Source organism: Pleurodeles waltl, chromosome 2_2 (assembly GCF_031143425.1).
Source record: "Pleurodeles waltl isolate 20211129_DDA chromosome 2_2, aPleWal1.hap1.20221129, whole genome shotgun sequence".
Lineage (NCBI taxonomy): Eukaryota > Metazoa > Chordata > Amphibia > Caudata > Salamandridae > Pleurodeles > Pleurodeles waltl.
The window spans coordinates 1,179,783,270-1,179,805,080 of NC_090439.1; the positions used below are offsets into that span (position 1 = coordinate 1,179,783,270).

A 21,811-nucleotide genomic window follows, 5' to 3' on the forward strand; every position below is an offset into this window, starting at 1 on the left:
GTCCAGTCGAAGCTTCTTTGCACCCGCAGCTGGCCTTTCCTGGGCATCTGCCCATCTCCAACTTGCTTGTGACTTTTGGACTTGGTCCCCTTGTTCCACAGGTACCCTAGATTGGAAATCCACAGTTGTTGCATTGCTGGTTTGTGTCTTTCCTGCATTATTCCTCTAACACGACTATTTTGTCCTTAGGGGAACTTTAGTGCACTTTGCACTCACTTTTCAGGGTCTTGGGGAGGGTTATTTTTCTAACTCTCACTATTTTCTAATAGTCCCAGCGACCCTCTACAAGGTCACATAGGTTTGGGGTCCATTCGTGGTTCGCATTCCACTTTTGGACTATATGGTTTGTGTTGCCCCTATCCCTATGTTTCCCCATTGCATCCTATTGTAACTATACATTGTTTGCACTGTTTTCTAAGACTATACTGCATATTTTTGCTATTGTGTATATATATCTTGTGTATATTTCCTATCCTCTCACTGAGGGTACACTCTAAGATACTTTGGCATATTGTCATAAAAATAAAGTACCTTTATTTTTAGTATAACTGTGTATTGTGTTTTCTTATGATATTGTGCATATGACACTAAGTGGTACTGTAGTAGCTTCACACGTCTCCTAGCTCAGCCTAAGCTGCTCTGCTAAGCTACCATTATCTATCAGCCTAAGCTGCTAGACACCCTATACACTAATAAGGGATAACTGGGCCTGGTGCAAGGTGCAAGTACCCCTTGGTACTCACTACAAGCCAGTCCAGCCTCCTACACATTCACACTATGGGTGCCTCTACCTGATCCCAGCCAACCTATAGCCACAAAGGCTATTTGCAACCTTTCATCTGATCTCTACACGGACTGTGATTGATCTCGGTGACTGACTGAGTTAAAATGTCTCTTTGGTTAATTTGACAATCAGCGTCTTGTGCCATGAGGATTTGTGATTATGGAAAGGACCACACAAAGAATTCTTTAGATGCAAAATGCTTATTTCAACTCATGTTCTAGAGCAATGACTCATCACTTCCAACTACCTTTCTTACCACTCCAGCTTGAAAGGGTAGTTTGGTATATAAATGCATGTTTGTATGCCAGGCTAACAGATGCTTGTTGAAAATATATTCTCAGTAGAATTCAGGACGTTACCAGCTCATCTAATGTATGTGTCATGATCTCTCATTAAACACATATATGTATGGACAAGGGATTTGCACAGTACAACCAATCGAATACGCGTTGTCGCCGACACTTGGACAATCCTTCTGAGATACAAAAAGAAATGTCTGAAAAATATATATTGGTCAGCTTTAATAGATTGTAAAATCATAAATGTTGATATTAAAAATGGATTGCATTTTTATTTCTCAAGCTGTTTGGAAAGCACTAATCTATCAGCGTCCACTTCTCAGGATGAGGTCTGGATCACCTTCTTTTCACAGATCCACCTGGTCTTGGTGATGCAGTCATCGGGTTGGATCTCTTTGCTTCTGAAGGCTCCACATCTGCCTCCACGTCCATTGTCTTTCAATGTAAGGCTAGTAAAAAATATAATATTTAAGAGTAGTATCAAACTAGAGATATTAAGTATGTAAAGTACAGAAACCGATGGAACAATGCAGATGTGGTGCAACTGGACTGTAGGAACCATCAACATGTTTCTCTGGTGTGACGCGTGTGACTAGGCTGTGGATTCTGTGCACAACCCCATGTATGAAGCTAATCCATGGAGCACGGCAATTCTAAAATCAATGAGCTAGAAGGGACCACCCTTGTATGTCAATGTAAGAGGGATCCACCCTTGTATTTCAATGTAAGAGGGATCCACCCTTGTATGTCAATGTAAGAGGGATCCACCCTTGTATGTCAGTGTAAGAGGGGTCAACCCTTGAGTGTCAATGTAAGAGGGATCCACCCTTGTATGTCAGTGTAAGAGGGGTCAACCCTTGAGTGTCAATGTAAGAGGGATCATCACTTGTATATCAATGTAAGAGGGATCAACTTTTGTGTGTTGATGTAAGAGATATCAGCACTTGTATATCAATGTAAGAGGTATCAGCACTTGTATATCAATGTAAGAGGGATCAACCCTTGTATGTCATTGTAAGATGGACTAAGCATCCAGCCATATGAGACAAAAACACTTCCAAGTGAAAGGACCGTTTCCACTGAGGATTTTATTCCAAAGTGCCAAAAATACTCTACGGTCTCACCTCCTGTGGGACATAGAATATGTGCTACCAAAGTTTTGAATTCAGGCCGGGTGGGGGGTTACACTCCTTTCCTTAATTCTAGTGGCAGCCCATCAGCTAGACATTGACCTGTTTACTTTCTCTCTGAATCAACCCTATAAATACACTCTTTATTGAGCATCAAGAGCAGAGTGACTGCTTCAGTTTGCGAAATGTGGCATCCATATTTAGTTCTTTTGCATTTAAATGTCATTGCACTGGAGTGTGCAGGCAAAAGGAAGGGAGCCTCAGTCTCTAATGTAAGTACTGAAACTGACTCCCCTGCTGCCTTGGATGGGTAGTAAAAAACAACCATAATTCAGAGGCAAAGGGCTCCTCCACCTCCAGTGCCACTGCACTTGTTGCACTAATGCTATTGAGGTCCATACTTGTATGTAAGTCTTCATCTTCCCATCCCTGCGATCTTCTTGACCTCCTTCAACCCCTTCTTCTCTTGTTTTACCTCCATCACAATTGCTGGCATCCACCGTTCACTCTTTTCCCTCTACTCCTATTTCTCCACTTCACTTCCCATCTCCATTCTCCATTGGTGTTTCTTTTTCCCACCGTATCTCCTCCTACTTTACTTCCTGTTTCTCCCCTTGCCTTTTTCACATTCCCTCCTCTCTCCTATTCACTTTCCCATACTCTTCCCATTTTTCCAGTTTATCGTTGTCTTTCCTTGTATATATCCATAGTCCTGTCTGCTTGTTTCCTTTGTGTTTCTCCACTATTCGCCTTTAATTATCCCACAACTCACCCTTATCCCCTCTACTCTCCACTGATGTTCACATGCACTGGAATTACCCAGCCCCTCTCTTACCTATCTTCATCACTCTTCTACTTTCCTCTTACTCGCCTGCTCGTCAAGCTCTCCCCCAAACTCTAGGCCCTTATTCTACTCTTATCAGTGTCTATGTGTCTCTTCTTCCTTGACTGATATTTCCATACTCCTCACCTTTCACCTCCTATGTATATCACTACTTTTAACCTTCCATGCTCCTTCCAGTCTTCTGAGTATTCTCTCTATGGTTCTGTTGTATTGTTTGTCACCACTCTCACCTGTACTGACTATCCTACATTCCTCCACTCCACCCCCACTTACTCTTCCCTTTCCATCCCTCTGCCACCAATAGCTTTCAACACCAGGGTCATGAAGGCCTTATCCAGTTCCGGGTTGGTCTTTGCATTATGGGACTTGTAGTCTTCTTTATACCATAATAAAATCAGAACTTAAAGTCCCAGAATACAAACAAAACCCTGGGCTTGATGAGCTAATCAAGCAGGGACACTTGAGAGCTCCGTAATTTCATGTTTCTGTCAGTATCCATTCCTTGCTTCTAAGAGATCTGTGAATCTTCTTCACAGTGCTGTCACTTTCAGGCTTTTAACAGTGCACAACTGTGTGTTTCCTCACAGGTCCTTTGCTGCATGCTTTAACTTCTAATGCTTGAATCACCTGCCTCCCATCTCTTCCCTGTACATTGACTCCAGTGCCAACTTTTTTGTCTCATAATATCACTAGCCCACTCTTCCCAGCTAAGCACACTGAAGCCAGGGTGGAGGTTTCCGTGTACCTGTACTGACCTTCCCATGACCTCACAGTGATACCATTGTTCAAATTTCCATCCACACCAACATCATAACCAAGCTTCTCACCCCCTAAAAGTAACATCATCCCTTTCAATCTCAACACCACCAGTGCCAAGATCCCCATCCCCTGACTGTGACACAGTGATGATGTCATTTGAGAGGTCATATGATGTAATGTGAGGTCACAAGCAGTGCCTGGTGGGGGTGCAAGTTATAGTTAGCTCAGGTAACTATAACTGCTAAATTTCTGTGTTGTTTTTATTCGGTCCAAAATGTTGTTGTTGTTACTGAAATTATCCTAACTACAATAATGTTACTTAAACGTTTGGTATTTTCAGTCAATATCTATGTATAAAGACAATACCCTTTCAGGCTTAGTGTGCCGCACAAATTAAGCAAAACAGGAAGCAACCAACTCTGGGTAGTTCCCATAGGCGGAGAGCAGCTCCTTCATGTGGAGCACTCCACAACACCATTCACACTCTAAAACTGCTCACCGCAAATGTCTATTTTTATAGCAGAGTGTTTAAGCATTGGATTAACACAGTGCCATGCCTGCCAAACTAGAAAGGCACAAAGCTTTTTAACATTTTTACAGTAAAGTCTTTAAGCATAGCTATCCATGGCAAGTTTAAAAATTACAAACGCTTTTACCACTCCAGGTACAGTATTACAGCTCTGGATTGATAAAATTCCATCCAAGCCAATCTGTAATGAATGAAAGAAACTCTTGACACATGTATTTAGATCTCAGACTTTGACAGTGAAGTAATCTTGACAAATGTGTTTCACTCTCAGAGCTCGTCAGAGAAGTATGGCTGTGGCTCAACACCAGGAGGCGCCCAGTATAGGTCAAAACCAATCACTCACAAGCTTAGAGGTTTGCATAAATTGTGTAAAACAGATATAGGAACTGTGATCAGTTCCTAAGGCTCGGGTGAGAGTTGATCTTGTTGGAGCACATCTAGAACCCTAGCAACACTCTAAACCTGCCCACATCAAATGTATCTTTTTCATTTTCTCCAAAAATATATATATATATTGGACTACAGTCTAATTATTTTATGAAAGCACATGTTTATGCAATTTATGCTTTACATTATTCTGTGCCATTTACTATGCATTACACATGTCAAAAGCTGGCCTGGTTGTAGAGTACATTTTAACATGTATGGTGGTAATGAAGGAGCATTCCAGTGTTACATCTAGTCCAGCTCCTGTCCTGTAAAATCCGGGTATTTTTCTTCTGAATCAATTGAGCAATAACAATTGCGCCAAAGGGACACCATATGTGTGTGTACATTTGGCTGACTGCCTGAACAATCTCTTGGAGAGCTATATTTCAAGAAATGTCTTTATTGAAAGTTCTGTCTCTGCAGACACAGCAAATGGGGGATGCATTTGCAGTTTCTCCTCTGATTCTTCCACTGGAAGTTCATATAACTCTCTTGTCTTACTTAGTTTTACATAAGATAGGTAGAGCCACAATCACAGAGCTCATCTGGGCAAGTAATTGGCTTGCCTTCCATAACTGTTCAACTTCATGTAAACTCATGTACTTTGTAACCCACCATTTGTAAAGTTTAATACTGTCTTTAAACCTATGTGTCATGTAACCACCATCCTTTAAATGGGGTTGTCACCTGTCTGCTGTACAGTGTTCTGATAACTTCAAAGCACCTTATCCAATTCTCAAATAAATAATATATATTTTTATAAGGTAAATTGACCCTCAAAGTTTCATGGATGATGGGTTTTGTACTTCAAAAAAGAGTTCCTTTCCTTGGGTTTATGTAGCTAAGGCCACGATTTATATTTTTTGGTGAAAATTGCACTAATGCAGTTTTGCACCAAAAAGTTTAGCACCGGCTTGCACCATTTCTGTGCACCAGCCGGGGGGCACCATATTTATGGAATGGTGCAAGCCAGTGCAAAGGGTAGGCTAGCGTAAAAAAACATCATGTTAGTCGGGTGGGGCTGGCGCTATAGAAGAAAGGGGGGTTTGCAATAAAAAATGACGCTAGGCAGGTTAGAGTAAAATTAAATGATTCTAACCTGCCTGGAGTCATTTTCTGAAGCAAGACCAACCATGCCACATGACTCTTGTCTTAGAAGACAATAGTCATGCCCACCACCCCAGTGGCCAGCACAGGAGACCAGGGTCCCCTGGCATGGCCATTGCACCCAGTGCCATGTAGGAGGGCCATTACAGGGCCCCCAATGGCACTTAAAAAAAATAATACTTACCTATACTTACCTGGGATAGGGTCCCCCATCCTCCACTGTCCCTCTGGTGTGGACTGGGGTGTCCATGGGGCCTGGGGAGGGCACTTGTGGGCTTATTCCATGGTGTTCCATCATGAAAATAGGCCCACAGGTCCCCTAATGTCTGCCCTGAACCAGGAATTAGAAAATTGTTTTACCCCTCCTCCATCCTGTGCCTGATTTTAGCACAGGGGGATAAATATTGCGCTAAAGCCATAGTCATTTTTTGCATAGGAACGCCTACTCTGCATCTCATTAACGCAAAGTAGGTTTCCACGTCCAAAAAATGACTTTAACTCCATACATTCGGCGCCAGACGGGTCTAGTGCCAAAGTATAAATATGGAGTTAGTTTTGCATCAAATTTGAGTAAAAAGAATGCCGCAAATTTGGTGCAAAACAAGTATAAATATGCCCCTAAGTGTACTATCTTCTAGCTTCCTATAGTTGTCTAGGCTGTCAACTGGATGCCCTCAGTGGAAAACAAACCAATTGTTGATGTTTGCTGTCCTATAAGATTTGCCCCCACCAGTCCTGCCTCAAGCTCTGTATCCCTTCCAGAGCTATAAAGTGATTAGATGGGTTGTTGACATGTAACATAAAGCAGATGGGGGGCTGTGGGAAGCAGATGCAGGTGTTCTGATGTTACTACAGCTTGCAATCAAACTTATTGATAGCAGCGACTACACAGCATTTTCCGACAGCTGCCATAAATTTTTTTTTTTGCTGTTTTATATATAGCAAACTCGACCCAAGGGTATTGGAGCGCTTTATATGAGCATGTTATGTTACACAAGGACACAGTAATTTTGGAAAGCATGTGTAGTTCAAAGCCCCGTTTATAACACTGTCGGTCCCTCATTTGGACTGCCAAATGGGAGCTGAGTCCTATCCCGTAGCACAGAGGGGGGTGAGCAGCACCCTCAGAATGCACACTATCTGCATATTCCGATGGTGCTGGGCAGGGGGGGCCCCTGCACTGCCCATGCCATTTATGGCATGCCCCACCTTTGGCCACCAACACACCCTTGCCTCCAGCCTTTCCATGGTGGTCAGACCACCATTGAAAGGCTGGCAGTAAGGGGAGTTGTAATCAGCCAGGTGGCACTGAGTTCAGCACCGTCCTGGCTGCGTACAACTCCAACTGCCGTCATGCGGTCAGGAACCATGTTCTTGGTGGGGGACAGCGGTCTCCTGGTGGGTTCACCCACTAGGTTTGTAAGTGGGCTGTCTGATCACTTGGAGTGAAGTGATCTGACTGTCTTAGGACCACCACACATGTAATGAGTCCCGGTCGTGATTTGATCAGAATTACAAGATGTTCATCTTACACCGAGACTCAAACCTGCCTTCCCAGCTCCAAGGTCTGCAGCTCTGGCAGTTATGCCACTACCTCTCTCTGATTTATCTAATTGTTTACTGCAGGTTCAATGCCCTCCGACTCCAACACTACCAAGATCACCTGCGGAGTCCCCCTAGGGTCCTCCCTCAGCCCCACACTCTTCAACATCTACATGATCCCCATAGCCACATCCTCTGAGCACACGGAATCACTATCCTCTCCTATGCAGATGACACCCAACTCATCCTCTCCCTCACCCGCAACCCCACCACCGCCAAAACCAACCTACACGCCACTCTCCTCGACACCGCCAACTGGATGACCACTAACCACCTCAAGCTCAACTCAAACAAAACCGAGATCATCATCTTCGGCCCCAACAAAACCACATGGAATGACTCCTGGTGGCCCACTGCCCTAGGCCCCGCACCCACCCCCGCAAACCACGCACGCAACCTCGGCATCATCCTAGACCCCTCCCTCTCCATGACACAGCAAATCAATGCTCTAACCTCCTCCTGATTCCACACACTCCGCACTCCAAAAAAATCCTTTAAATGGATTCCCCCAGAAACCAGAAAGACAGTCACCCACGCACTCATCAGCAGCAGACTGGACTACAGTAACGCCCTCTACGCCGGCACCACACTCAAACTCAAACACAAACTCACGCCTCGTCCTTGGCCTCCCCCACCACAAACGAATCTCACCACACCTCAAATCCCTTCACTGGCTCCCATAGACAAGAGAATCACATTCAAGATCCTGATCCACGCACATAAATCCCTCCACAACACTGGCCCAACCTACCTCAATGAAAGAGTTAACTTCCACACGCAACCTCCGATCAGCCGACCTAGTCCTAGCCACAGCCCCCGCATCCAACGCACCACCACAGGAGGCAGGTCTTTCTCCTACCTAGCCCCCAAAACCTGGAACTCCCTCCAAACCGACCTTCGCAAAACTAAAGACCTACTGGTCTTCAGAAAGAACCTCAAGACATGGTTGTTCGATCAGTGACCCTCCCTGCCCCCCCCGTTTCCCCTCCCCCAGCACCTTGAGACCCTCATGGGTGAGTAGCGCTCTACAATTTTTTTTGGATTGATTGTTTTTTGAATATCAGTCATCCCTTCAAGGAGTTGATGCTTTCTTATAGAGTGAATGTGTAGAGTGCATGTCATCCTGGTCTCTTTATGTGGTCTTCCACTGTGTATGTACATGTGCAAGGTCTCTCCAGCAATGCCAGAGCTGAACCCTCTTTTATCGCTCTTATGTAGTTGTTTACCCAGAAAGATCAGACCCCCTCATGGCTGTTGTTATTCAATAAGAAACTGGAGTCAAGAGAGTCTTCACTAGCACAGCCTAGGGTAAGTGAATGGAAGAGATACAGCCACAACCCTACCTCCCAGTCTGCAGTCTGGATCCATTCATCCACCTCCAATCCATTGTGATGTCACTGTACCTTAAGCCGATCCACGTGTACAATGAGTTCTTCGCCACCATCTCAACTAAATCCTAGATGTAAAGAAGCATTAGAGGTAACTCTTCAGTGTCCCCTGTTTTCCTTCTTTTGTGCATCTGTAATGTAAACATGTGTTGCTCCACTATATATTTATAGTTGCATTGTGCATAGACTTGCTTGCATAGGTGTTTATGAGACCACGATTATAAGTCTTATTTTATTTAAGTACACACCTATAAGAGTCCTACTACCAGTCTCATTCTCATCTCAATTACATGTGCACAGAATCTACTCAGTATTGTTTGAGCTTTTGATATGTTCCTAAAGGTTCCACCTCCCTCTCCCTGTATTTGTCCCCTGGACCTGCTTTGCTTGCTTTTTACATGTTTATAATCGTGCAGACAGTGATGTTGGAGATAGGTTTGAAGTTGCTAAACAAAAATCTCATTAGGGATCTGACATTAAAGTGAGACTGATACAACAGATCACTAATGCTCTACCATCACAAAACTTAAATTTTTAACATATCCCGTTGACATCACACTGCTATGTTAGGCACATATTTCTCTCTCAGTGTGTCCATTGTTGATGACGATTACCAGCTATCATCTTACAACACAAGGTCTACAGCCCCAAATGGAACAGTCTTCCGGATCTTATAGAATGCCTCGGCTCAATGAGCTATAGGAAGCCAGAAGAACCCACCATAGACCCCATACTCTACCATTTCATTCTGGTCATCAATGGTTATGAGGTCTGAGAATCGGGAGGCACAGTATTCCTGACTCGAATTCCAGGATTTGAATTCCTCAGAGAAGAAATAGCACCTGCCTCCTAAAAGAATCCAGCTGTAGGGGCAGATCTCACACAGGCAGCCTGAGAGGAGGAAAAGAAGGGTTTAATGAACTGAAGTTGGAGGGATTTGCTTTGAAAAACAAGATGATAAATTTACATATAGTAGTTATGTTTGAGGTAGAGTTTTCTTGGCAAAGGCATTTTTTTATTTGCCTAAAACCTTCGACTTTGTTGATTGATTTGGATTCAAATTGGCAATCAGTCAACTAAGTGTCGGCATGCCATGTTTTTCAATATCTATCGATAGGAAAAAACATAAGTGGAGAGGTCAAAAGTTTATCACTTCCAATTTCCAATCCCAAAAGAAATTATGTTAATAAATAGAGCAAACATCACACCACTTAACAGATTCACACCAAACATGACACGAAGGGAGAACTTTACTCAAATAGTGAGCTTTTTTTGATTTGCTGTAAATCTATTCGGTAGATTTTGAAATATTTGCATTTAAAAAAGATTCCTGATGGGTACTAAAAGTTTTCTATATCTCAGCCATATAAACTTGTGAGCCAATCCTGGCTATCACATTTTCAAAGTTTAAGGCAATGTGATTGGTTGGACTATGGCTGAAAAAATGTTTTTAACATCCATCTTGAATCACAGGATTTAGAACTGACCTGCAAGTTTTATGCTGTGTAAAAATAATGTAAAGTCTCTTTCAAAGTTTAAATTGTCCAGTTCGGCCCAAGAACTTGTCTACTAGGCATGGGCAGAATACAAAAACTCAGCTAGATTCCATGGAGTACTGCAAGCAAGTGGAATCGGGCATGTCAAACTGTTTGTGCTGATATTCAGCACCAGCATTTTCTTCTGTGCTGTAAAATCAGCTTGAACAACACAACACGGCACGCCAGAGGGCACTGCTTCTTTCTGCCACTTGAGTAGATTTTCTACTTGAACTGAAGCTTTCGCAACACAAACTGTTGAAACCACCCTCATTGAGAAATCTGGCCGGGAAGAGTTCTAGTGCCCAGTGCTAGAGAATGTAAATACTTGCACGCCAACTTAATGTTTGTGAGCCACATGCAAGAGAAAACTCCACCATGTGTAAGTTGGTAGAGTTTTGCTGGAACTCCATGCTCCAAGCGGAGTGCGGAGTGGGCAACACTCTGCCATCAGAATGGAATTTTTGATTGTAGGAGGCTGGCCTGGTTTGTAGTGGTACCAAGGGGTACTTACACTCTGTACCAGGTCCAGGTATCCCTTATTAGTATCTAGCAGCTGTTCGATCTCATTTTTAGGTCCACGTGTTTGTCCTACGCTGACAAATCAGTCTGAATGGCTCAAGAGGGTGCTGCTTCTTTATTGCCACTCAAGTTGATTTTCTACTCGAGTGGCAGCTACCTCAACGCAAACAGAACGTTTCTCAACGCGAGCAATCGCAAACATCTGTGACTGCCCGCTTTGAGAAACCTTGCAGGAGGTGGTCTTGAGTAAGATTTTTCTTGCTCGCACTCGCCAACTCACCGTTGACAAGCATCAGCGAGATAAAAACTCTACTGTGCTCCAATACACGAAGTTCACCACCCACCCCTATTCTTTAGTCACTTCTTGTTAATAGGGATAGTTATGCTCTTTTGCCAAGAACTAGGAACTTTATCAAGATTTTAACATGCCTTGAATAGTGGTGTCAAAAAGCTTGCCTTTCAATGACTACAGTAACCTCAGATAGCTTTTCTTTTCATTTTATGACATTGGAATTTATCTTTTATATAGTTTAGAGGTAGTACTTTTCACAACAATACACTAAAAATATGTAACATTCCTAAAATGAGCAGTAGAGATCAGAGAGTGTCAAACACCTGAGGCCCATTTCTTGTAGTTTCTATTTGAATTCTCTTCCAGTTTGAAATTTCCTTCTTCTGCCTTCAGTTGGTATGTGCCCCCTAACAAATTAGAGAAAGTTTGTTTTTTTACCCACAAATTGAATTTCAATCTCCATATTTACTATTCAGTGACTAAGAAGGCCCTCCTAATCGTTAGCAATAGGAGCAGTTTGTAAATAATTAGGCAAAAATCATCTGGGACATGTCCTAAAATGTATGATGTCAAGATCCCCTCCGAGCTACTCTTAGGTCTGGAATGCATTGATTTTCTATGCAGAATTTTCCTATTAGAGTGAAAGGCAAAATCTTCAAATCTCTACTAGGTATCTAATAAAGCATTTCACGCCACATAATTCATCTAGAACTCAGCCTCGTAGTGCTTTAACCCAAGATTGTGCTGCTATCTTAAAATGGGGGCCATAGAACAAGTACAGTGGCCCAACACTCACCAAGAGCACTCAGTAAGAGTAGCGTTTTGTTGCATGAGTTGAACGTGTACACATTTCTTAAAAATTTAGAATTCGCTTTTACAAAGTTTTGCTTGAAGCCTGGGCTTATCTTGCCTAGCATATTACAAAAAAATCATATTCAGTTTTCATTACAAAACTGACAGTTAACAATAGTTTTACTTCAGGTATTGACTAATGTACAATCACATCTGTGGCATGTATGCCACACTAGTATAAGAATAGCCATGTAGACCCGGCGGTGCAGGGAGCCCTGAGCTCCCGGGAGCCCCCTCAGCACAGTACACCATGCATGGGCCCCTAGCCTGAGAGCTCCTGTCTGGGTCAGGGTGGCCCTCCTTGTACTTGCAGGACGAGCTCCCTCAAGTTTGGTTACACCACTAGTATGCCCTGCCAGCCAACAAATGAAAGCAGGGAAATCAAAAACGCAGACCTAGAACCTGTAACACACAGAAACCAATCCAGTCCCGAAGAAATCCAGAGTACAATGATCAACCATGCCCATCACGCAAAATGCAGCCCATAACGAACACCAACTCGCAACAGCAATGACCAGAAGAGAAAAGCCATCTCCTCAACCTGGCAACAGAGAAGATAGTATGCCTACAATACGCCGATGATATTGTCCTCCTGAGCCAAACACCAATTGGCTTACAATCTTCTATCAATGTAGTAAAATCCCAACTGGACCAGCAAGACTTTGAGCTGAACCTAAAGAAAACCAAAGTGGCCCGTCTGGTTGATACCAAGTATAAGTCACTCACTTGGTTCATCAGGGACAAAAGGTTGTGGTAGAGGTCATGTATAAGTACTTGGCCATCAATTTGGGGCACCAGTTGTCCTTTAAACACCATCATTCTGCCTTCATATGCAAAAGCACGTTCATTAGTCTTTGCTATTAAACAGCAGAACAAGAAACTCAGTTGCCCCTCATTCGGTCACCTACTAACTGTGATGGCAACTGATTCATTCCAATGGCATTTGGTATGGGGATTATGCATGGTGGGGAAACGGAAATGCTCAATATGCCACAAACAAGAGCCTATAAATCAGTCTTCTCCTTACTAAAATCATCATCTCCAGCCCAACTTTGTTTCAGATCTGGTTAAAAAATCAAAAATTACAAAGAATGAGCACCTTTGTTAAATATGCTGGACACTGTGTGCCTCTTAGAAGGGCTCCCTAAATAATCTATGATGGATGGAAATGGAGGAACAGTTGAAGAACAAACAAAAACAACTTGGAGAGAATATTTAGAACAGGCAATAGAGGAATTAGGCATTTGAGACGCATGGGCCATCAACATTGAAGGAGCAGCCTTCAGCAGAGTAACTAATTCTGCAACCAAATACCTGTCCCATCCACATGATAAGAACCATCTTGCAAAGAGAGGGCACGCCTGGAGCCCCAGGAGCACCTGCTAGCTCACGTCTCTCCGGCCTTAAAACACCAGTTTATCTTATAGCGATTCGATCACATAGACACTAAAGATCTCACACCATCCTGGAAGTGTCGGCCATCCAACCCAGGCTGCAGCCTATGTGGCTACAAGCAAGAGTCAGTATTACACATCTTCTGCTCATGTCCAGAAGTCATGGACCAAAGGAAAAAGCAACTAAAGCCAATGTTCTTGAAACTTCTTATTCGCTCCTGCGGGAAAGCTGTGAGTCACTGGGTGAGTGGAGCCTTCAACCCGCTAACTTGCCAGGGAACAACATTTTAAAAACTGGCACTGAAGAAGCTGAATGGCACCAGGAATAAGAACAGATATGACTAGTGTGCACTTTAAGATTTCCAGACACACACTTTATAATTAGATTTAGTATGCACTTTAAGAGTTCCGCACATGCATTTTATAATTAAATTTAGTATGCTCTTTAAGAGTTCCACATATGCACTTTACAATTAAATTTAGTATGCACTTCAAGATTTCTGCACATGTACTTTATAATAAAATTTCGTATGCACTTTAAGAGTTCTGCTAATGCACTTTATAATTAAATTTAGTATGCACATTAAGGCCCATATTTATAGTTTTATAGCACCTCAATTGCGTCATTTTTTTTACATAAAAGCGACGCAAACTTACAAAATATAACTGTATTTTGTAAGTGTGTGCCGCTTTTGCTTCACAAAATGACGCCAATGCGGTGCTAAAAAAATATAAATATGGGCCTAAGAATCCCAGACACGCATTTTATAATTACATTTAGTATGCACTTTAAGAGTTCCAGACATACACTTTATAATTACATTTAGTATGCGCTTTAAGAGTTCCAGACACGTACTTTATAATTAGATTTAGTATGCACTTTAATAGTTCCAGACACGCACTTTATAATTACATTTAGTATACGCTTTAAGAGTTCCAGACACCACTTTATTATTACATTTAGTATGCGCTTTAAGAGTTCCAGACATGCACTTTATAATTACATTTAGTGTGCACTCTAAGAGTTCCAGACACGCACTTTATAATTACATTTAGTATGCACTTTAAGAGTTCCAGACACGCACTTTATAATTACATTTAGTATGCACTTTAAGAGTTCCAGACACGCACTTTATAATTACATTTAGTATGCGCTTTAAGAGTTCCAGACACGCACTTTATAATTACATTTAGTATGCGCTTTAAGAGTTCCAGACACGCACTTTATAATTACATTTAGTATGCGCTTTAAGAGTTCCAGACACGCACTTTATAATTACATTTAGTATGCGCTTTAAGAGTTCCAGACACGCACTTTATAATTACATTTAGTATGCACTTTAAGAGTTCTAGACATACACTTTATAATTACATTTAGTATGCACTTTAAAGCCACCAGCCTCAGGATACAGACTGGAGGTGATTAGGATGTATTTTAACGAGCTCCACACACACACTTTAGATTAAAAATAAGTACGCACTTTAAGGGCTCTGCACATATACTGTACATCTGCAAACAAAGGTATTACGGCGACATAAGGCCATTTACAGTCTCACATGCAGGAAGTTCATCTGTCCGCAAAGTGGCATTTTAACTAGAAACGTACCCATGAGGTTTTACGTGCTTTAAGTTGAGCATCATTTCTTATTATTATAAGCACTATCATTACCGTCGGTCTCACGCATCTTGTTTGAGAGCTGTCAGTTACCATTGTATAGATATTAAATTTTTACCAGCTGCATGCAATGATTTTATTAGCTCTGCAAAGAAACTTTTACTTACTTAATGTACATTAACTGAGCACAACGAATTTCTTCAAAACATCTGTCAACTGAAATTTATAAACATGAATTACATAGATTTATTTTTACTCTTTGAATTACCTTTTTATGGTGTTTGCAAGCTTGGAACTCAAGATTTACAGCAAGTTCTACTCATCTTCTCAGCTTTTCATAACTTGAGATGTTGTTACTTAACAAGAATGTTTGTGATTCACAAAGTATTTCGCTAAACAAGCTACATCAATAAACTCACATCGCTTTTTAAATGTGTGATTTCGTTTTATATGATGTTAATGTTATTGTAAATTGTGTTGCCTTGTTACTTATCCTCGTTACTGGGACTCTACCAAATTAATCCATTATTTGAATTGAGTGAGTGTCTCTACCTTTGGAATCTTCACACACGTGGTCCTTTAACTCCTCTGACGTCAGCTGGATATCCTCAAAGACAAAACCAGAATTCAGGAAAGTCTGTGGACTGAGGCAAGTGGCTGAAGAGCTCAGTGGAGTCCAGAAGTAACCTTTGAACACTGAATAACAGAGTGAATAAAATACCTGTAGGTGGGTTGGTATGAGATAACCAATGTTATTTCAATTGCTAACAATTAGATATAAACAGGTGATGAGCAAGGAGTGGGTGGGAAATAATACAGAATGACTCCCACTCACAAACTACTGCCATGGCACTTGCAGAATCAAACAATAATTATTCTGTGCATTGTTCCCTTTACTCATAAAACACAAAAAATATGGCTTAGGACGTTTCTTTCTTATGTATTGATTCATAGTAACTTGAAATGCATTTTTATTTTCATGATTTATTGAACATTCTTATTGATTAAAGAGGGACTTCATTTACATTTAAAAAGGAACCTTCAACTATGTGCACAATAATTGGTTAAGGAGTATAATACAATGGAGGAAAGGTACTGAGGCTTAAAAACTCCAGCATCAGTCCCATTTAGATTGCTCACCACACTCACTGATACAACAGACATCAGTGTGAATCAGGATGACTGCTTGGGGTTCCTTATTGTCGACTGAGACCTCTCTGAACTTCACAAGAGGGAACAAGAGGTGATGCTCTCACACCCCACAAACCTGTTATACCTTCTAATTATCTGCTTATTTCTGGGTTCAGAGAACAAGGGGGAAGGTGGGTTGTTACAAAAAGAGGAGGATTGATGGATTGGAGCTGAATATCAAAAGCACCAAGTATAGGGACAGAGAAAAAGGCACAGAGGAGAGATACCGAGAGAGACAGAAGAGACAAAAATAAGTGAGTCACAGCACTCGGAAGTGGCATCCATGCATGCTGTACATATAGTTTTGTTATTGCAGTATGGATTTTTCTATTGTTTAGCCTCATCTCTAAGGCGAGCCTGATCCTAAGATGGCTGCCTAATATCTTTTGCATCAGCGCGGCCTCCAAGATGGGGATCTGAAGTTTCGATCTTGAGAGAGGTCTGGCTGCAATCTAGATTTCATCATTCATCGATGCTCTCGCTCATCCTGCCACAGGGCTCATGCTGTTTTTGAACATGAACCTTGGTTGCTTTTCATTCTGTTCCAGGCTTCGGCTTCACAGTCTCACTGCAGGATGACTGTCCAGAACTCTCGGTCTCACAAGACATTCAGGCCGATATCCATCTTTTATCTTACCCGGTGTTCCCGTCATCCTGCTCCCAGACCACAGCTGGATTCAGCACAGCCATTGGCTTGTTACATTCCTGCATTCAGTGCACTGATAACAAGCATTGGCATAGCCAATGGGTCTACCTTGTAAATCAAAGTGCAAGCCAGACCTCTTGGCGTTGCTAATGCATGTTACATGAGCAGTTATTACCCCGGTGACCCGCAATACCAGTACTCACGGATGATGAAAGTGGATTACGCATGCTTGCATGAACCCCAATGGGGACACTGTGAGGTAAATCTGTGTATGTGTCATGAATAGTGCCCTCCATGCACCCTGGCTGTACACACATTGTGGGTTACACTGCTGAGCTCATATGATGTGGGGTACCCATATGTTAGGGTGCTCAAGGGGGTTTACATTCCCTCTTTGCTTTAGAATCCTTTGTAAAGAAAAGTGCACATTTAAGCTTGAATATTCACCCGAGAGAAACGCATGTCTGATGCTCAGTGGGCCTGCGCCAGTCTGCAACTGGACAGAACAGCTGCATAAGTACATTTAGAAACATGATAGCCAAGGTTGCACAACTCAGTCCCACCTGCGCCTGTCCCGCCACACATCCTGTGCTTTGTCCTGTCATGAAAACAGTGTATGGAGGAGAGTTCCAATGGAGCTTTGCTGTACAGAGAAGAAAAAGCAAGGGTTTCACTTTGACTCAGGATGGGCAGTTGATTATGAGCCCAAGGCTGGATACAAACTGATGCCCACAGCACATTCAGTGCCCTGGGGCTTCTAGAGGCTGAAGTGTTTGCAGTGACTATATCCCAGGATTGAGACCAGACTCTGCTGGTGATGAAGGATGCAGGAGGTGACCTGCCCTGTATCTAAAGGACCTGCCATGTTCATCTAAGATCAGCATTCAGAGTCTTGCAGTCAGGAAGCTGGAGATGCCTAGACTTCCAGAACCAGTGGGGCGTCCCTTCTGTTACCACATCCCCTAGATGATGGACCCCAAGAAGGCTATCCTTACAACAGATCCCAAAGAGCCTTCACTGATGGGGAACCCCTGAGCCCGTCCTTTACATAAGGTTGGGAGATGCAAGAGGAGGGTGGACAGGGCAGACACAGCATCACTTGACTGGTTACCATCCACCTCTGAATGGGGGGGGGGGGGGTAGTACCACAAACTCCAACATTAGGGAATTAAGAATCTGAGCTCTGCATATTCCTTTTTCTCTGAGTTTATTAACTTGAAAGAGACAGAAAAGTTATTTTATCAGTCAGTATACTCAAGGTTGAAGATACTTACTGACACTTGTGAGACTTATGACAATCCCCAGCTGAAATACGGCCACGCCCCCAAGAGCCACGGCCACAGATTTCCAATCCGTGGGAGAAGGATCTGCAGAGGCACAGAAGTCATTGGATGAACGAAAATATACATTTTTCTCACATTTGAAACTTGCTGAGGATCACTTTGTGGATCCCGAGTAAAAATATCTACAGTGCAGTATTGTACAGTGTCAATGTAAGCCCTAAATATGCATCTCTCACCAATGAAATGTCTTGAGAGCAATGAAGGCCAAGTTGTATCTAACCCCAAAAGGCTTCACTTTTTATAACTCAGGTTCAGGGCCTTTAACAACTGGTACAGCCCTGGGCAGAGGGCTATAAAGCCACATAACAGACCACTTGGGTGGTAATAGACTTTAGTCAGTCCTGGGTGCACCAGTGGTAGAAAGTAGACCTCAGTGGTCTCAATGGTTAATTAGTCATGTCTGAAACAGGGGTCATGACCCGGGCCTCTGGAATTATACAGCAATGGAGGATTAACTGTGTCAGGGCTGACCTCATTATATAGCACCAAATGCAACATTACGTAGCGATTTATGCTTTTAATGATCATTTTATATGATTAGAGACAGATTATGAATAACATTCAGTAATATTATCTCACTATTTTAATATTTCCACATACATAACATACATAGACTGATTTCAAATTCAATAGATTTTATTCACAATGTTAGTCAACATTTATTGATAGTATCTTCCTTGAAGAATAGCAGTGGCCTTTTATTTACACTGTCCTTTCTACCTCTGAGAATAGAACATGTGTAACACACATACAGTGCTGCATTAAACAGAAACAAATGACATAAGTAAAACATTTTTTATTAAAAGGTGAGCCACATTTATTCAGCTCATACCTGCTGTGTTCCAAACCTACCTCCAGCTTTGGGTTTACCTCGCTTCACACTACAGGTCCCTTGGAAGTAGTCCATCAGCGGAATCATACTCAGTGCATGTCATTAATACTGAGCCAGTGTTTAACCAAGAAACACTGTAGAGTCCAAGGCATTGGACATTACACAGAGATGTAATTGACTCTATAAATTAGGAATGTCAGTACTCTCTGCCCACAGTGTCACATTTGTAAATGCCTGAATGCCTCTTTCACAATCACCTGCTAAAAGGTGAGCAGTTGGGTTTGTAAAGCGTCAGGTGTGGGATTTCACCCCATGTGCAGTGACGCAGGATGTTGTGCTCCTGGTGGCTCTAATCATGGTCCCATATGGGTGACTTTATTTACATACTACAGTATTTAATACTCTGCTAGTATCTCACAACTACTACTCTTGAACCCTGGATACATATGTCCACTCGATGAACGCTAGACAAGGCCCCCTGTTATACTGAGATTGAACACAGCCAAGCGCCAAACTGTCGAACTCTTAAACTTTAAGAACTTGTATGTGGCTCAGAGTAGTAGCCCTGGGTACTAAGATATTGCGTGTCTACTCTTCCAAGCTACCAGCTCCATTTAAGCACAGGTGGAAAGTTTGAAAAATTTGGAGACGTAAAACATTTCTCTAAGTTAGCGCCTGCCTCGAGGAGGTGTAATTTTTTGGTGCAAAGCACTATCAATACATGTTAGTAGATTGGGGTTTGCATTAAAAACCATAGGTGTAAGCTTGGGAATGCCCCTGTAACCATGAGATGCCCCTTGGCTTTGAGTAAACTTTCCACCAGACAACAAATAAACAATTTGAGCTGTCAAATTAGGTGACTTTAGACTGGCGCAAAGTGCTGATAACTATGTCCCTGAATTCCCTCTTGGAGCCACATGCTAACAAACAGCCCTTTAATTAATCCAGGACCCTTACTTTTCCAGGGCTCCCTGGATCTCTCTGGGATGCTCACCTTTCTTCCTAGGTTTCCCTGGGCTCCTTGAATATATGTGGGATGCTCACCTTTCTTCCTAGGTTTCCTCCGTCGCTTCAAGTGCAGCGCTGTGTATCTATCCTTGTCTTCCATCAGTAAATCCTGGTTGAATCCACAGCTGAGGAGCCTCTCGGACAAGGCACTTGTGCTGCTTTTGCAGTGTTGAGTGTTTGCAGAGCGCTGCGAGTGCACAGGAAGAGGAAGCCACACACGCCTGACCCTAGGTGGCCACAGACATCTACTGCTTTTATGTTCTCTCAGTGACCATAGGCAGGAGGTGGGGAGCGGCTCAGATTTGAAATATCCTCTCAGGGCATCTGACACTCAGAAACATAAGGAGCTTGGTTCATGGCATTCAGACTCTATTGGCGCCTTGAGACCCTCACGGGTGAGTAGTGCGCTTTACAAATCCCTGATTGATTCATTCATTGATTGACTCTATAATCAGCAGCTCAGTGGTACAATGTCCTCCCTGGGCATCTGACGCTCAGAAACACAAGCAACTTATTTCATGGCATGCAAACTCTATAATCAGCAGCTCAGTGGTGAAATGTTCCCTGTGGGCATCTGCCCGCAGTCTCTACCTCTCCCTCTTCTGTATTTCTACACCCTCCTCCTTCTCTCCACCTCACTGTCCCTCCTCTCTCTTCTCACTTTGCTCTCTTTCTTTGCCCCAGCCTTCTCCATTTCCCCTCTCTCTGCTTTGTCTCTTACTCTCAACTTCACTGTCCTCTCTCTCTGTTTTACATTCCCCTTCCTAAAACGAACCTGTCTCTCTCTGCCTCACCCTCCCCTCTCTGTTTTACATTTTCCTTTCTCCATCTCAGTCTCTTGTCTCTCAAGTTTTACATTTTCCTCTCTCCATCTCACCCTTCTCTCTCTTTGTTTTATATTTTCCTCCCTCCGCCTCATCCTCCTCTTTCTCTCTCTTATACATTTCCCTCTCTCTCTTTCTCACCGTCCTCTCACTCTGTTTTACATTTTCCTCTCCTCGCCTAACCCACTCAATGTTTTACATTTTCCTCTTGTCACCTCACCCTCCTCCCTATCTCACTTTTACATTTTCCTCCCTTCGTCTCACCCTCCTCTCCCTCTGTTTTACATTTTCCTCTCCTCGCCTCACCCTTCTCTCTCTGTTTTACATTTTCCTCTCCTTGCCTCACCCTTCTCTCTCTGTTTTACATTTTCCTCTCGTTACCTCACCGTCCTCCCTCTCTCACTTATACATTTTCCTCCCTTCGTCTCACCCTCCTCTCCCTCTGTTTTACATTTTCCTCTCTTCGTCTCACCCTCCCCTCTCTGTTTTACCTTTTCCTCTCCTCGCCTCACCCTTCTCTCTCTGTTTTACATTTTCCTCTCGTCACCTCACCAGCCTCCCTATCTCACTTATACAGTTTCCTCCCTTCGTCTCACCCTCCTCTCCCTCTGTTTTACATTTTCCTCCCTTCGTCTCACCCTTCTCTCTCTGTTTCACATTTTCCTCCCTCCGTCTCACCCTCCTCTCCCTCTGTTTTACATTTTCCTCTCTTTGCCTCACCCTTCTCTCTCTGTTTTACATTTTCCTCTCTTTGTCTCACCCTCCCCTCTCTGTTTTACATTTTCCTATCCTCGCCTCACCCTTCTCTCTCTGTTCTACATTTTCCTCTTGTCACCTCACCCTCCTCCCGATTTCACTTATACATTTTCCTCCCTTCGTCTCACC

The 21,811-nt window shown here is 42.8% G+C and overlaps 1 protein-coding gene across 1 annotated transcript; it reads right to left on the minus strand.

The window, feature by feature from the left end:
- Nucleotides 1-1,305: 1,305 nt before the first annotated feature.
- Nucleotides 1,306-20,249, minus strand: LOC138283050 (killer cell lectin-like receptor subfamily F member 1). Its single transcript, XM_069221191.1, has 6 exons — nucleotides 20,139-20,249; nucleotides 18,194-18,286; nucleotides 15,635-15,778; nucleotides 9,611-9,762; nucleotides 8,827-8,939; nucleotides 1,306-1,532 (listed from the first exon to the last, which is right to left on the minus strand). Exons 1-6 carry the CDS (start codon nucleotides 20,200-20,202, stop codon nucleotides 1,403-1,405), a joined length of 696 nt encoding a protein of 231 aa, XP_069077292.1. The 5' UTR covers nucleotides 20,203-20,249; the 3' UTR covers nucleotides 1,306-1,402.
- Between the last annotated feature and the right edge of the window lie 1,562 nt (nucleotides 20,250-21,811).

Excerpts from the sequence above, each read along its gene's own strand:
- LOC138283050 (XM_069221191.1), bottom strand. The coding sequence starts at position 20,202 with ATGGAAGACAAGGATAGATACACAGCGCTGCACTTGAAGCGACGGAGG. Across the intron at positions 18,287-20,138 it reads GAGGAAACCTAGGAAGAAAG|ATCCTTCTCCCACGGATTGG; the intron begins GTGAGCATCCCA and ends GTGCCTCTGCAG. Across the intron at positions 9,763-15,634 it reads CGTGTGTGAAGATTCCAAAG|GCTGCCTGTGTGAGATCTGC; the intron begins GTAGAGACACTC and ends TCCTCCTCTCAG.